Raw genomic sequence first — 15,079 nt, forward strand, 5'->3', positions numbered from 1 at the left:
TTTTTTAAATACCAGAGGTAAGATATCAAGCATTTTAGTTAACTTTATTAATCATTACTTAAAAGGAGTTAGTACACAGGCTAAGTGGCAAGAGTCAGCTGTTCCTTTGGTTACCTCTACGAACTGACACGGGCAAGGCTGTTTTACCCATGCAGTACCGGGTACCAGGGCCAGCAGCCACCCCCGACCCAGTCAGAGTCCTTAGCTACTCTTCAACCTTTCACTGTTGCTCCTTTGACCATCCGGTTGCAGCTCGTTTTCAAACAAGGACATGTTTTATTCCTACTGCACGTGGTGTGGTCTTCAGCTCCTCTCCAGAACTACAGTTTCTCTGAAGGAGTTACATTAATTAGCTTAAATGAAGCCTCAGTTTCCTTCAGGGTAAGGAAAGCCTGAACCCTTCTAGAAGTGGTACTTTAAAGCACAGGTAACAGCAGAGCAGATTAGGTTAAGTTACAAATTGTTTTTGATACAAAAACAGAAAATATCCCCTATTAGCATCAAGAAGGCATCAAAGTTTTAATACTCATTATAAAGTTGTACCAGCACTTTTACTGAAAACAATATAGATCTTGTATATATTTAGTTTTGGTTCTGTTCTTGATAAAGAGTTGTGTGACAGTTACCAACCCCCAGTTACGGTTCTGCTGACCCTCAGTACAAATCACATGCATCACAAATACATAAATAGATCTTAATGACCCAGTATAAAAAATATGTACTATACAAGAACCTCAGGTATACTAAAAATCAAATCTGTTCATGAAAATTCACACTTAATACATCTATTCTCCCTGAACGTAAAGGTGGCTACTAAGAAGTGGCAAAAGCAGTAGACAGGAGCAGGAAAGATATTGCAGAATTCTTGTCTGACTTATTGCTACACGTAGATTACATCAAGGGTAATCTGATTTTTTTATTAATCCTTGAAAGGTCAAATTGTATCAGGACTTCCAAAGTAAATAAAAAAGTAGCAATATTTACAAAAATAGCCTCATTTAAGTTAGACAAACCCTTAAAAATACAAGAAAGAAATCAGTTATTCTGTAAAAACATGAATTCAGAGCATACATTCCTGAAGCACCAGCATAACAGCCTCCTAACATTAAGGACTTCAACTACAAATAAACATACCTGCAAAATTCTCCCTCATGTGACTATAAACAAGTGTCAGAAGGTGTGCACTTGTATTTTGAACTGACATACAAAGTTTGCAGTCAGCTACAGAAGATCTCATATTTTAATCTCAAATGGCAAGAAAACAGTTTTGTGCCAGGTTCTACTTGTGTTTAGCTGATTCACACAGAGAAAGCACATACTGCAGAGGTTAGATCTAACCATAGCAATTTTTAGTAATACATTTATCTGAGGTTAAAAGGCAAGATAGTATGGCTTAAAGTTTCACTACATGGAGTAAATGCTACAACTGTGTAAAGAGGTAACAAAACCTGCCATTTTCTGCACCTGTATTAAGTGTAAACTTTCAGAACTTTAGGAAACATTACAAACTACGGTTCTTCTGTGGTGAGGTAACCAGAGGGGATTTGAGGGTTTTAGAAAACAGACTGAAAATCTATTAAACATAACAGGTTTAGAAACTTTAACATTTTTAGTGTTTGAGCCAGCAGTGTGCCCAGGCGGCCAAGAAGGCCAACAGCATCCTGGCCTGTATCAGAAACAGTGTGGCCAGCAGGACTAGGGAAGTGATCATCCCTTTGTACTCCGCACTGGTGAGGCCTCGAATCCTGTGTTCAGTTTTGTGCCCCTCACTACAAGAAGGACATTGAGCTGCTGGAGCACGTCCAGAGAAGAGTGACAAAGCTGGTGAAGGGCCTGGAGAAAAAATCTGATGGGGAGTGGCTGAGGGAGCTGGGGTTGTTTAGTCTGGAGAAAAGGAGGCTGAGGGGAGACCTGATTGCCCTCTACAACTACCTGAAAGGAGGTTGTAGCAAGGCGGGGGTTAGTCTCTTCTCCCCGGTAACTAGCAATAGAACACGAGGAAACGGTCTCAAGTTGCACCAGGGGAGGTTCAGGCTGGATATTAGGAAGAACTTCTTCACTGTAAGAGTCATTAAGCATTGGAATGGGCTCCCCAGGGAGGTGGTGGAGTCACCATCCCTGGAGGTGTTCAAAAAACGTTTAGATGTGGCGCTTCAAGACATGGTTCAGTGGGTTTAGTGGGCATGGTGGCATCAGGTATACGGTTGGACTTGATGATCTTTGAGGTCTCTTCCAACCATAATGATTCTATGATTCTCTAACAACTTTGGTGCTCAGATCTAGCAAATCACTATATTGCCTGTAATCAGCCTCATCAAAACAGATGTTCTATAATGAAAAATAGTAATTCCATTTTCAATGGTAGACTTGTAGGATCTGACATTCCACCATGAATCACAGGAACCAGAGCACTGTCCAATTCATTCAGATAGTTCTGTGGAAGAAGGTGACCTCCAGATCCAGCTACGTACTCAACCTAGAAGGAAAACATTAATGTTGATTTTAACACTTTCTTTTTGAATTAACAAGACAATGCAAAAGTGTAGTATCTGTAGGTCAAAGAGTATTTCAGCTAGCATGAACTGACAAAATAACATTTGAGCACTGGCAACTGGATGGGTTTTGAGATGACTCATGACCAATTAGCCTTGCCACTGAGAAGCATGCAACATTCCCCCTGGGCTTACAGGGCCACACAATCTGCATCCCAGACTGCTTCACTGTGATGTCCAAGAGCGATCCAATTATATCCTAGTATCACAGGTACCATTAATTTCAAAATATACTACTGAAAACTAGATGGAGGACTGTATTTCCAGCTTCTGTCAAAAAAGATAAGGAAGTGTAACACAGAACACCTTCAGAGGCAAGGAACTTAACTGTTCTACAGTTTTCTAATCTTTTGAGGGGCATCACATGCTGGATAGCCTTGCCTTCCCTCTCTTCCATCCTCGGCTGGGCAGACCTGTCCTTTTCTGCTGTACAGATTTTGGTGCAAATACCCCTTACTGATCTACATTAAGGAGCAAAGCCAGCAGAAAACTACATAATTCAAGAAAAGCATCAGAAAATTAGCTCTACAATTCTCTAAACTGGCTCACCTTGGAGGCAGATGTGTGCCAGAGTTAGAACTAAGGAAGGACCAATAGCTTACTGCAAGCAGTATTGGGGAATTTGGGCAGAATAAGGAAAGAGGACTATTCCTTTCAAGAAAAACTAGTCATTAAGACAGCTTCTTAATGAAGTTTCATCCTTAGTCCGGATCTGGGGTAGGGGAAAAAACTAAAAACATTCAGAAAGAGATCCAATGTCTTTATAAGAAAGATTTCAGTTGAAATGGAGTGTCTGCAATAGAAGCTGAAAGATTACCATATCTGAGTCAACAGAAACTCTTAGGCCTATCTTATTCATCCCATTATTTTTCAGGGTTTTAAGGTGTGGGCAAAGAGCAGTACTGCAGGCAATAGCAATCTCTTTAGCAAACTGGTGAGGAACAGGACTGGACAGTTCACGGTCCTTTAGAAAGTAGTATACCTGAAATTATAAAAAGGATAAGGACAGTCAGCAGCCTGGTTATATTACAAACTAAGGAAAACAGTAATTCAGTATACATACTATGCAGAAAAGAGAAAGCTATAATGTTTCTTTGCTGGCAAAGTATTCCAGTATTTCATCTATTCAATCAAATTACTTACGTGACCATGGGAATATCTGGATCACATATTTATAGAGTTATCACTGCTAACAGACTTAGTCTTTTTCACAGGAGAAAAAATGAAAAGCATGTAAACTTATCAAAGAGGTATGGAGAACATTCTGCCTATCAGTATGGCTATACATCAAAGTTAGTTTCTTTAGCAGTATCACTTTGTGTGATCACTTTACCATTTAACTATTCTAAAAAGTGGCAACAAGGCTCAAGAACAATGTAATTTACTAACTTCGGTACACTTCATAACTTTTCCCTCTCTTTCAAAGTCTCTGCCTTGTGGTACTTTTTCACTCTGGGTTCCTTCCATCGATTTTCCATCGACTGGGCTTAAAATTCTATGGAAGAGAATAGTACGGTTAATAAATAAAACATTTTATTATTTAGACAGAATAAGTTGTATGAAATAATGTTTAGCCATCCTTAAAGGCTATTTAAACAGCTTTACAACACAGTGTCATATAGGACTTGCATCATGAAAATACAGATGCTACAAAAAGAAATATCCTAAAGAGGGAACAAACAACACTTAGTAAAACCCTAATCTCACAGGTTTAAGAAGCTATAAACCATCTCAGGTAAAGCCACTGTTTGTTCTAATTGGTCAGAGAAGCCCCAGAAAAGGGCATACAAAGTCAACCCATGGCCTGAGAAACAACTTAAGATGAGACAAGTTTTGAGTTACTGATATAAAATTAAAGTTTGAAGCTACATAAACAATCATTCAAATCACATCCAAAAAAGATGTCTTACATCCCATTTTGCTTTGTTTAATACTGACGTTGCAAGCAGTGAATGGCCAAGGGCAGTACTATGCACTTCCAATCCCCTGCTAACAATGAAGTTTAAAGGGATTAATTGCATCCTCACACAAACTGATTACTGATTTGATAAAGGACTTTCAAAGAAAACTGAGGGTTCATACACGTTCCAGTCAACTTCCCGAACACAGAAAACGGTATAAAAATTTTCATGAACAAGCAAAGTTGTTCTGTTAGTGACATCTAGAGTACTGCAGGTAGTTTACCATTCTATCCCCTTTCAGATTTTAGTATCAAGAACTTTCTTTCAATAAAGATATGTTAGATTAATTTCAAGAAATTAAAAGGTGGATATTTGAAAACTGGGAACAAGAATTCTCTAAGATGTTTTGCTTTGGTAATACATTTACCCTTTGTTTGTTTTTTCTTCATTTTCTACCCAGCAAATATCTACATATTCTTTTATGTCTCCTGTATCCGTTTTGCCACAAGTAATTTTAAAGTCCTTCTTGTCTCTTAACGCCTGACGTAGGCTTTCCATCGTTTCTGGCGTTACTTGTACCATTAGTCCATCTAAAAGAAAACCAGTTAAAATTCCAACTTATCTACAGAAAGAGTAGCACAGCTTTTTAGTAGAATTGTGGCTTAAATTCTAGTGGTACCAACCTTCTCCTACAGCTCATTAGTAAGTGCACATCAAATAGTTCTATCCCCCAACTAGTGCATTGAATGTTACATGAAAGAGGAAGTAATGAAAACCTTTCTTGTCAACAGTACTAAAAAAATCAATCTTAAGTGTTTTTTTTGCATTTATGTGTCAATGTATGTATTTCATCAATATGGCAATGAAAATAGTTCCAGATATAGGCAGCTGTAAAGGAAAGACTTGCACTGACTACAGCAAAACGAGTTAAAGCTTAGTATGTTTTAAAACAAGTAGGTGAACTAGCATGTGTTGTTTTTTCATTTGTTTGGAGTTTTTTTGGGTGGGTTTTTTTCCATGCATTTGTTCGCAATAGGTTTTCTAAAGTTAAAAATCCTGAAAAGAAAAGGTTTAGCTTACAGAGGAATAACGATCTTGCACAAAACCACTGCTTTTTTTTTTTTCAGTTCTCTTAAGAAGCCACATAGGACAAAACTCTTACCTTCAACTATATTGGATTTAGCTAAAAATCCTGAAGATGCTTTTAAGGCTCCATTAAACACCACAAAACTTACACCTGTAACTAGAAAAAGTAGGAACAAAGTGAGTACCACTTCATATTATTCAAGTTTGTCATTACTAACATTTAACTTGCATTCCTTTTTAAAAAGGCAGGCACAAAAGGTATTACTGTACTGAAAGCACTAATAGAAATCCCTTACTAACAGGATGATATGAAACATAACTCTCCAAAGAGAAGAATTTTTTTTTCAGTCAGACTTTGGCAAAAAAGACCAGCTTTGTTAAATTATTTTGTGAGTGCATACAGTATCCTTTTAAGATACTGGCAGCAAGCTAACACAGGCAAGCCAAAAAAGCTCTGTATACAAGGAGAAGAAATGGTGTGTGTTGTGTTGTTTTTTTTTTTTTTTTTTCCCTTTGGAGTTTTTGGGTTTTTTTGTCCTTTAAAACAGATATGCCACTTAACTTTTGAATTTAATTTACAGAAGATACTCCTGAAGTTTAGATCATTTTCAGTGGTAATAAAAGCAACTGAAAAGATGACATAAATGAATTTCCATGGTACAAACCTTTGCATAAATTTGTTAGTTATACACAGTGCTTCAAACAAAAACACGCTAAGTAGCTATGCTTAATGAAGCACAGAACAACATTTCAAGTTGACACTGAAGATGGTAAGACTACAGCCCTATCCATCTGGAATTCCCCCCGACTAAGGGGCCTTGTTGAAAAGCATGACTCCTCAGCCCAGACCACTGCCGTGCTGCACTGTCTGTTAGGTTCTGATAGTAATACAGCACCTCTGCACTCTTCTCTGTACAGGTGGCTGTATCAGTTTGCTAGGTGTTGTATAGAGGTACTCACTGCTACCGTATTTCAATACACTCAGTTATTGGGACTATTTGTTTACATACGTAAATACATTACCCAATTCACACTCATATTAAATTTAGATTTTGAAATATGTAAAGAATCTGATTATGTCTGAAAAGGTAAGCTGTATTAATAACATTCTGCAAAGAAAGAGGAAAAAAGTATTAATTTCCATCTACTATAACATTTGTAAAAGGCAGTTAAGTGTTGGTATAAACCAGCAACATTTTATTTTGCATTTGAATTACTTTGTAGCTTGAATGTTGAACTGTTTGTCTTAACAACTTACTGGGAATACATGTTTTCCTTGCAGCCCAAAAATGAACTTACATTTCTGCTCTAGAAATGTGATTTTTTTCTCCACAAGCCAAACTAGACACCTTACCTTTCCTAGGATGTCCGGTAGCACTGACTGCTTGTGTGTGGTAGAGGCCATGCTTATTCTGCACACACACTAAGTGAGAATCTGCTTCAGTATTAAAACTTGCTCCAATGCTAATTACGTGTTCATTGGAAGAGTTTATCACTTTCATTACCTGTCAATATAAAATTTGTCATTAAACTGACAAATCTCACTTTGCAGTACTAATTTTAAACACAAGATATTAGAAAAATCCATCTCCCAAAACAAATCCCAAGAATTACTCACTTAGTTAATTTCAGAGAGTTCAAACAACACAGTTTGCCATGACTAGCTGCAGGAACGCTAAGCATGATCAAAAATACTAATTCAGCTGAGAGGGGTGAGTAAAGTTTGAGTTCTGCTGGACGATGTGGAATATCAGCTGTACGGACTTTGTTGGTCTTAAGGCTAAAATATGCATTAAAATTCATGCAGTTTACTATTCAGGTGTTATTTTGTTATAGCTGAAGTAAACAAATTGTAATAAAAACTACAATGGTAAGAAATATATATTTTTTTAAAGTTTTAAACAACATACCATCATCAGGAAACGTGTAAGAGATAATCCTGGAAAATACATGCTAAAAGATTTTCAAGACACTGCTGATTTTTCAGCATTTAACAGTTATCCTAAAGCTCAACTTTTCAGTCATTACTATCCACCTTCCAACGCATTCAGGAAGAAGGAAATGTGTGCTCAGATAATTTCAAGCCTTCACCCCATCACATGCTTACGTCAGTTTAAAGTTCAAAGACTCTACTGCACAACAAATAGCAAAGTAATCTTGAGAGCTGCCATCAAGTGGAGAATTCACTTGCAGAACTGCCTGGAAACTGATTACACAATAAAAACATTACAGCTTTTAAGAATCACCCCCTTTTTCTTTTTTCAAAGAGCTCATGTTAAAGATGTGACTGGTATTAAATGAAAAATAAACTTAAGCAGTTTGGATTAGGAACCTAATCAACATGGTTTAACTCACCTCATTATACTTCCTTAGGGGTATTTTAACACAGCTTCTACCCATTTCCACATGAACAAACAGGTTGTCTATGGTATGCAAAGTATACTGATAATTTCTAAGGTCCTACAAACAGACAAAGTTTTTACATTAGCAGACAATTAAGTATCATTTTCTTACCTTTTATAGTAAGTTATCACCCAGATAAAAGTACTTTACAAACATGCCTAAGACTTCTTAAGAGTAATGACATTAAGGTGACTAAAGACTTAGTGATCACTTTTTTCCTACTGTGATGTATGTGAAGGGTACCTTAATGAATATATTAACAAATTTATAGCACTGACAAGGTAGTTCAATTTACCAGTGCGTGAGACTACTTTATGCATGTTAGGATCTTAGTGTTCTAGGTAACAAAATACTTCAACATCTTCCCTTAATACAAAAGCAAAGCACAGAAGCCACCATCTAGATTAGTTTGTGTCAAGGCTCACACCCTGTCCCATACACCTCTAACTTGTTGAGTTATAACTTGAATACTGCATTGTTTCTTACAACTTTCTCTGACAGAAGTTATCATCCATCATCTCAGCCACTTCTGAAAAATTTCCCTATTCTGTTTATTCCAGAACAACAACATTAGGTATAACATGGTCTCATTTGCCTTTACTAGCTTTGCTGAAAAAAGGTGAAAAAAAGCTCGTCATCAGCTGAGCCAGGTAATCAATATCTTCCTCAATCAGTACAGCTGTAGCAAGCAGGGTATTTACCAACACATCTCGCTGCATTACAAGTTTCAATTGAACAGGCATTGTTTTAGCAGTATTAAGGATATACATCACAGATGTCCTTTGCCTCCATCATTTATCACTACCTCAGTCACTTGCATGGTATGAGAGTTTATATGATCCTTAATTGAGGATTTGCACCACAGGTAGTTAAAAACATAACATCTTACGTCAGCAGTCATCTTATGATTAAAACTCTTGCTGCATCAAGAGTTCTGCCAAGGAGCACATATTCCCACTGCCTGCTTCAAGCTGACACTACAAACACAGCTATGAAGGAGAATACAGCTGAAAATAAACTCCATTGAAGCCTCCTTCATCAACAGCATAACATTAACATTCCTCGAAGTCTGAAGATGCAATTCCACATCTGTACTGTCACTTCACCAATCAGGCAGGGAGCTGGCTCATGGAATTAAAATGTAAGATTCCTCCATCAAGAAACACAGTATTTTTCAGATGGTGCAACTCCTCTGATTGGTTCCTTATGTAATGACATGGACATCAACAGTGGCAAAAAGGAAAGAGGGGCCAAAGACTGCACTTTCATCTCAGCTGTAAAGGTCTCTAGACTCTTAGGAGAGGATTTAGTGATCACCTAAATAATACATGCAATTCTTTCCATAGCCTTACAGCACTTTTCATCATAGCATTAAGGATAAGTTCTACGTAAGTATTAGAAGAGGAAGGTTACTGGTCAGGATTACAGGCTTATTGGGAATTTAAATCAAATGATCTGGGTAACAGGGGGAAAACATCCTCAGGGAACAGCATAAATTCCAGACTTGACTTACTCTCACCATTTTGCCAAAAGCTTCTTCACACAAGACAGTCAGACTGGTTGACTGTGATAATGTTAAGTTTGTGTGACAAAGTAATTAATGTTACAGTTAGACCACAGCATCTGCCTGTCAAGTCTTTCTTCACATTTAAAAAATGTCACTTAGGACTACAATTCCTGTACCACACCAATGCTTGGAAGAGGAAAATGCAACTGAACAATGACTGCTACCAGCTTCAATGTAAATGTCAACATTTTTCCCATTCATTTAAAGCCATTTCTTACTACCAGAACTTGTAACAATATAACATGAAAGATACAGCTTTCCTAACTCACTAACACTCGTTGGTAAGAAAGTTTCAAGTCACATATGAAAGGTGTATTTACCCATTACCTTTGCCAAAAATAATTCTACTTTCCTGAACATAGTTTTGAGGACATTTTACATGATCTAATACACAACTGGAAGGGAAGAGAATAAAATATTTACTCACAACAAGCAGATTCATAATTGTGTGTCCAATCTCTCCAAAGAGTGGCTTCCGGTGCCTGAAACTCATTACAGGAGTTGGATATGCTAGGGTCAGGGAAGAAAAAAAGAAAAGGTCACATTTACCTATCAACAACTGTAAAACTTGCTAATCCAAGTATTTATTTTTGTTTTCACCTACAGCCTATCTTTCTTAATCTCAATATCTGACCAGCCAAAGGAACTAGAGCCCCTGTCCAATTCTCTGTCATAGAGTGTCCTTCAGCCCCACTGCATGGTTTCCCCACCCATGGTTAAATCCTACTGCATTGTCATTGCATGGAGTCACTCTCCTAGTGCCAGTAATTTTGTGACAGAGACTTGTTGCTGCTTTCATATGCTTTGTCAGATATGTTACTTGCAATAGGTGATCTGGATGGAAACATCCTGTGTTCAGTCTTAGGGTCACCAGCTGCAGGAGGGGTTGCAGGTTTCATAGTTGCTTGAATAAGAATACCATACAGGTTAACATATGCTTCTACGTTAATGCTATAATACAAGGTGAAGTACCACTTAGCATCAATAAGCAAGAGTGAGGATGCTCAAAGTAACATGCTTTGAAGTCCCAGGGCTGCAAATGGGAAACACGCAGATGGAAATTAGGGAAGGCAATGAGATGCAGCAGACCATAATATGAAGCCATTTGAAAACAAAGTAAGTAGCATAGCAAAGTCAGGATTGTGATGTCAAAGATACAAAACTGGTAAAATAAATAAATAAAAAACAACAACAAAAAAAACCCAAACCACCAAAACACAAGTAGTTTGGTAAGAAGGACGACAAAGAAGCTACCACCCTTGTCAAGATGCAGACAGAAGCCTGGCGACTAGAAATCCGCTACTGACTCAAGAAATCCATAAACAAGTAAGTGATACATACTTATGGACTTCCAGCTTCTAGAATGGTAGGCTTGTTTATCAAAAATGCATTCAGGTCAGGAAAGCTTTGTATGACACATTTTTGCAAATCATTCCACTTAAGCAATTGCTGCATGCTGCACCTTATAAGAACTCCTGCTCTCTAAATCATAAGCAGCAGTGCAACAGGAAACAAAACAGCACCTATATGGCTAAATTAAATGTCTGCATTATTCAAGCAAGTACACAAGCTACTCTAGAAGGTATTTAGGACAGTATCTACTTTCAGGTCTTGCTCAAGCTAACTGTATCGGTTCTTCAGGGCAATGGGAATCTGTGTAAACACTTTCCTTTGGTAAGCCTGGAGCAGAGTTAATGTAAATTTTGCTGGGAGAGCAGAAAGTGCTCACATCAGCCTGCAACAGACTGTGGAAGATAATTCCCACATGGAGATTGTGTCACTGCACAACCTCTGGTGGTGCATATTTACATGCTCTCCGTCCACCTCACTTTGAAAGAATGTCTCCTGCATCTTTACAGGCCTAGAGATTTCAAATGTATTAATTAGTAAGTTATCCTTAAAAGTAATGAATACCTTTATTTTATGAAGCAGTAATATTTTGCCAATATACTCAATTTCAGTAATTTAATTAGAAAAAACAATTTGTTAGAGTTGTAAGTTGAACTCGTGAACTTCCCTTCAAGCCTTTCTCCTATGACAAAAGTCAGACATTTTGATACTTTACGACTGTCAGTTTTGGTTTCTTAGCTTTCATCAGCTAAGAGAAACAAAAATAATCAAGGGACTGTAGCAGGACAACGTAAAATCTCAAATGTCTCAATAGGTGGCTTCCCATGTATGAAATATCAGTCTTACACAAGTGTAACAAAATATCACAAAGATGATTTTAAATATTTTGCTTGTCTAAAAAAACCCCTTTATTTTCCAAAGGCAACTTTACATTTATACAGCTATTTAAAGTGTTAACACCTACCCCCATATTCTGCTCCCAATCTCAACATTAAACGCATTGGAAAAACTTTCGCCCAGGGTATTTCCAGCTTATGGATGAGAATGCCACAAAGAAAAGGGTTATCTGGTAGAATCTGATCATCAAATTTCTGAAAAGTTGGTGAAACAAACAGGAATCCTCCATGCTCTTTGTTATTGAGAAAGTTTTCAGTAAAAGTAATGTTTTCCATGTTTCTTATTAACCTTCCTGTAGAAAGAGGGACAGAGAGTCTTTGCACATCTGGAGAAGTAACATATCAGTGTCAAGAAAACTATCTTAACCAGTGGTCTCTTATAGACTTGCAAGCCATAGGGTACATCTCACACCTTCCTGAAAGTCTGACAAACATCTAAGCCCATAGACAAAGTGCTCTATACTTACTAACAAAATGAACTCGAATACGAAACTAGATTTTTCCAAACAAATGCCAGAAACCCTGAAGTGTATAATGTTTTGGCACATACCCACTGATGAACTTCAATTAACATACCTCAAGTATTTACATATGTAAGAGAATTGGACTTCTACAAATGAAGTTCCAGATGTCCTAAACCATAGACTCAAGGACTTATACCCAGAATCTCAAACACAGTATGACTAAATAACAACAAAAAAACCTGCAAACAGGATGATTATAGAAATGTGTAAAACAAAGAAACTTAAATTCTTTTTTTCCTGTTATTTATTTAGAATCCAAGGCTAACACTGCAAGGTTTCTCAACAGAATCATTAGATACTTAGAAATACTTCAAGGAAAATTACATATCAACTTCCAGTTTTAAAGATCAGCAAAAAACAGGAAGATATAAAATAAGAAGTTAGACATTAAAATGACGTACCTTTCATTGCATCCTTATAGATGTCAATAAATAATTTGAATATTTCACTAGGAAAAATCTCTTCACCTGGCAAACATTGCAACAGAATGACAATTTCTGCCTGACCCAAACCATGTAGTCCATTTGTTGAGAAGTACCAGCACTTTTCTGAAGAATCTTTAAAGAGATAGACATCACAGTAATGCTGTTTTACAGTCAGAAAAAGAAAGCTGGATTTAACAGAAAAGAAAATGTGCACTACTTACAAGTTATTAGCTTGACATTCACAAGCAAGTTTGCATTTAGGATAAAAGTTAATGGGTTAGGACTTCTTTCCACAAGCAGCAAGGTGACCTGTTGGTGAGATGGACGTTCTTCCACTAGAGGATCTAAACAAATCAACACTTCATTTAGTTCAACATGTCAGCCAGCTACCTAAAACAAGACTTACAGATCACAGCATATGAAAGACTGTCCCATCCTCCTATCTTCAGAGGGTGGTAATTATTCTCAAACTTAGAACAGCTACAGATCAACCAATGAATAGCTTACCCAAAGATCCAAGGAACTCATAAAAAGAAAGCAGTAACTTGTAACAAACGTGCAAACTAGGGCTACCATTCATTTGGTAATTACTGACTAGTTGTGTATGTTGTCTCCTCATCCATACACTGGTACTGTTAGGTACCATTAATGAGCACAGTCACTACTATAATGCATTTAAGTGATGAAGTATTCTTTTCAGAACATACTGATCTTGTTAATAATGCATGTTCAATTATCCCACAATCCAATGTGCAGCAAATAAGTGAGATTAGAATTGTATTAACTATAAATTATATACACACAAGTTCGCATTTAGAAATCTTGCATCAGATGATTAAATATTAACAATTTTCTCAAATTTTACCTTTTCCTTTTTCACCCACTGCAAGCAAAAGTGGTGGCAGTTTATCACCATCAGGAACAAGGCTGATCTCTTTACGAACACAGTTTTCAACATCACATAGTGCTCTGTAACTTGAAGGACTAACAGGCATATCACTTGTAGTCTGATCAACTGAACTGCTACTAGTCTTTTCAGCTTCTGCAGTAGGAGGACACTCTTTAGCTTCTAGAGTTACAGATTTACAACTATGTACCACCTCACTCTGGCCTGGAACAGCCTGCTGTGCATCATCTGAAGAAAAAGGAGGACATAATTCCTCCTTTCTTGTAATAGTATCAATTTCTTCTTTAGGTTTTGGATTTACATCAGTTAATATGCCATCTTCCTCTGGGTTTGCAGCCTGTGAAGAAGAAATAAAAAAAAAATTTACACTCTTGTCTCACAATAAGGTGAGCTGTCATTACTAGCACTCTACAAGCAAAAAGAGAAAGAAATCTATCACGGATACTGAGAATGCATTTCCTCTAAATAAGAAGAAAGCCATCAAATCTCCCCTGGATCTTCCTTCTGCTGCACCCCCCACCACCCCGCCCCATCTTTAGGAGTTACATTAGGTGAAGATGCATCATTAATTTATTGTTCAGTAACACAAAATTCATATCAGAGCGCTGCAGATTAGCTGTTTTAGCATACAACATCTAGATGTAACACAACCAAAAGTAAACCAAGTACCCTCCGGGAATCTGTTTATTATTGCTGTTTCCCTGCTCATAGCTACTGAACATTGTCAATGAAATTTGCCATCATTTCAATCAGCAGTTCATGAATACAAACATATTTCTATTTCTACATTATGTACTAATAGCTGAGTCTAGCATTTTACAGTCTGATTAATTTCTAGTTTGGAGTCACACCTCTGCTGCTCCCCCACTGAAATGGATATAACAAGCTGTGAGCATAGGCACATTAGGATATAAGCTGTTGTCAAAATCAAACAAATTAAGAGGTGCTCTATCATCTTCCAAATATGTTAGACTTGCATTTTATCTCAGTAGGGAAGACTTTGCATTGCAACAAGAAAAAAACCCTATCAACTCTATTCTTGCCCTCTAATAGTTCTCCTGGTATGCCATCAGCTTCGAGCAAATCCTCTGTTTAGAGAACACATGTGCCAGAAAAAAAGGGGGAAAAAAAAAAAAAGACACCAACCCCCAAAATAACAGCCCACAAACACACAAACAAAAACATGGCTAAACTAGCCTCTAATGGACTTCTTCCCCATGAATTTGCTTGCTGGTGTTTCATATCGCTTTATACCTTTGACCTTCATAGCATCCTGTGGCAGCATGTTCCAGATTATGTGTTACCTAGTAAGGTGTATCCTTTGCTTTAAAGCTGCAGTATGGTGGTTTTGTTTGAGTTTAAAGCTGTGTACAAGAACCATCACCTAATTGTTTCCCACTCACTTTGTCCATGCTGCTTTTAGTTTTAGACATTGGTTATGTTTTGCAAGCGAAAATATCCTACTCTT

The 15,079-nt window shown here is 37.3% G+C and overlaps 1 protein-coding gene across 1 annotated transcript in view; it reads right to left on the reverse strand.

Annotated features, from left to right (window-relative positions):
* Positions 1-2,290: 2,290 nt before the first annotated feature.
* ZFYVE16 (zinc finger, FYVE domain containing 16) overlaps positions 2,291-15,079 on the reverse strand; it is a 21,266-nt gene continuing 8,477 nt past the window's right edge. Inside the window, exons 6-17 of the mRNA XM_009700276.1 lie at positions 13,570-13,948; positions 12,926-13,048; positions 12,681-12,836; positions 11,824-12,048; positions 9,937-10,019; positions 7,895-7,999; positions 6,894-7,044; positions 5,616-5,696; positions 4,881-5,043; positions 3,942-4,047; positions 3,370-3,534; positions 2,291-2,476 (exon numbers count right to left, since the gene is read on the reverse strand). Coding sequence (XP_009698578.1) covers positions 2,315-2,476; positions 3,370-3,534; positions 3,942-4,047; positions 4,881-5,043; positions 5,616-5,696; positions 6,894-7,044; positions 7,895-7,999; positions 9,937-10,019; positions 11,824-12,048; positions 12,681-12,836; positions 12,926-13,048; positions 13,570-13,948 — 1,899 coding nt within the window. The 3' untranslated portion in view covers positions 2,291-2,314. The remainder of the gene's footprint in view (positions 2,477-3,369; positions 3,535-3,941; positions 4,048-4,880; positions 5,044-5,615; positions 5,697-6,893; positions 7,045-7,894; positions 8,000-9,936; positions 10,020-11,823; positions 12,049-12,680; positions 12,837-12,925; positions 13,049-13,569; positions 13,949-15,079) is intronic.

The sequence above is a fragment of the Cariama cristata genome, unplaced genomic scaffold (assembly GCF_000690535.1).
Source record: "Cariama cristata isolate BGI_N322 unplaced genomic scaffold, ASM69053v1 scaffold3545, whole genome shotgun sequence".
Classification (NCBI taxonomy): Eukaryota; Metazoa; Chordata; class Aves; order Cariamiformes; family Cariamidae; genus Cariama; species Cariama cristata.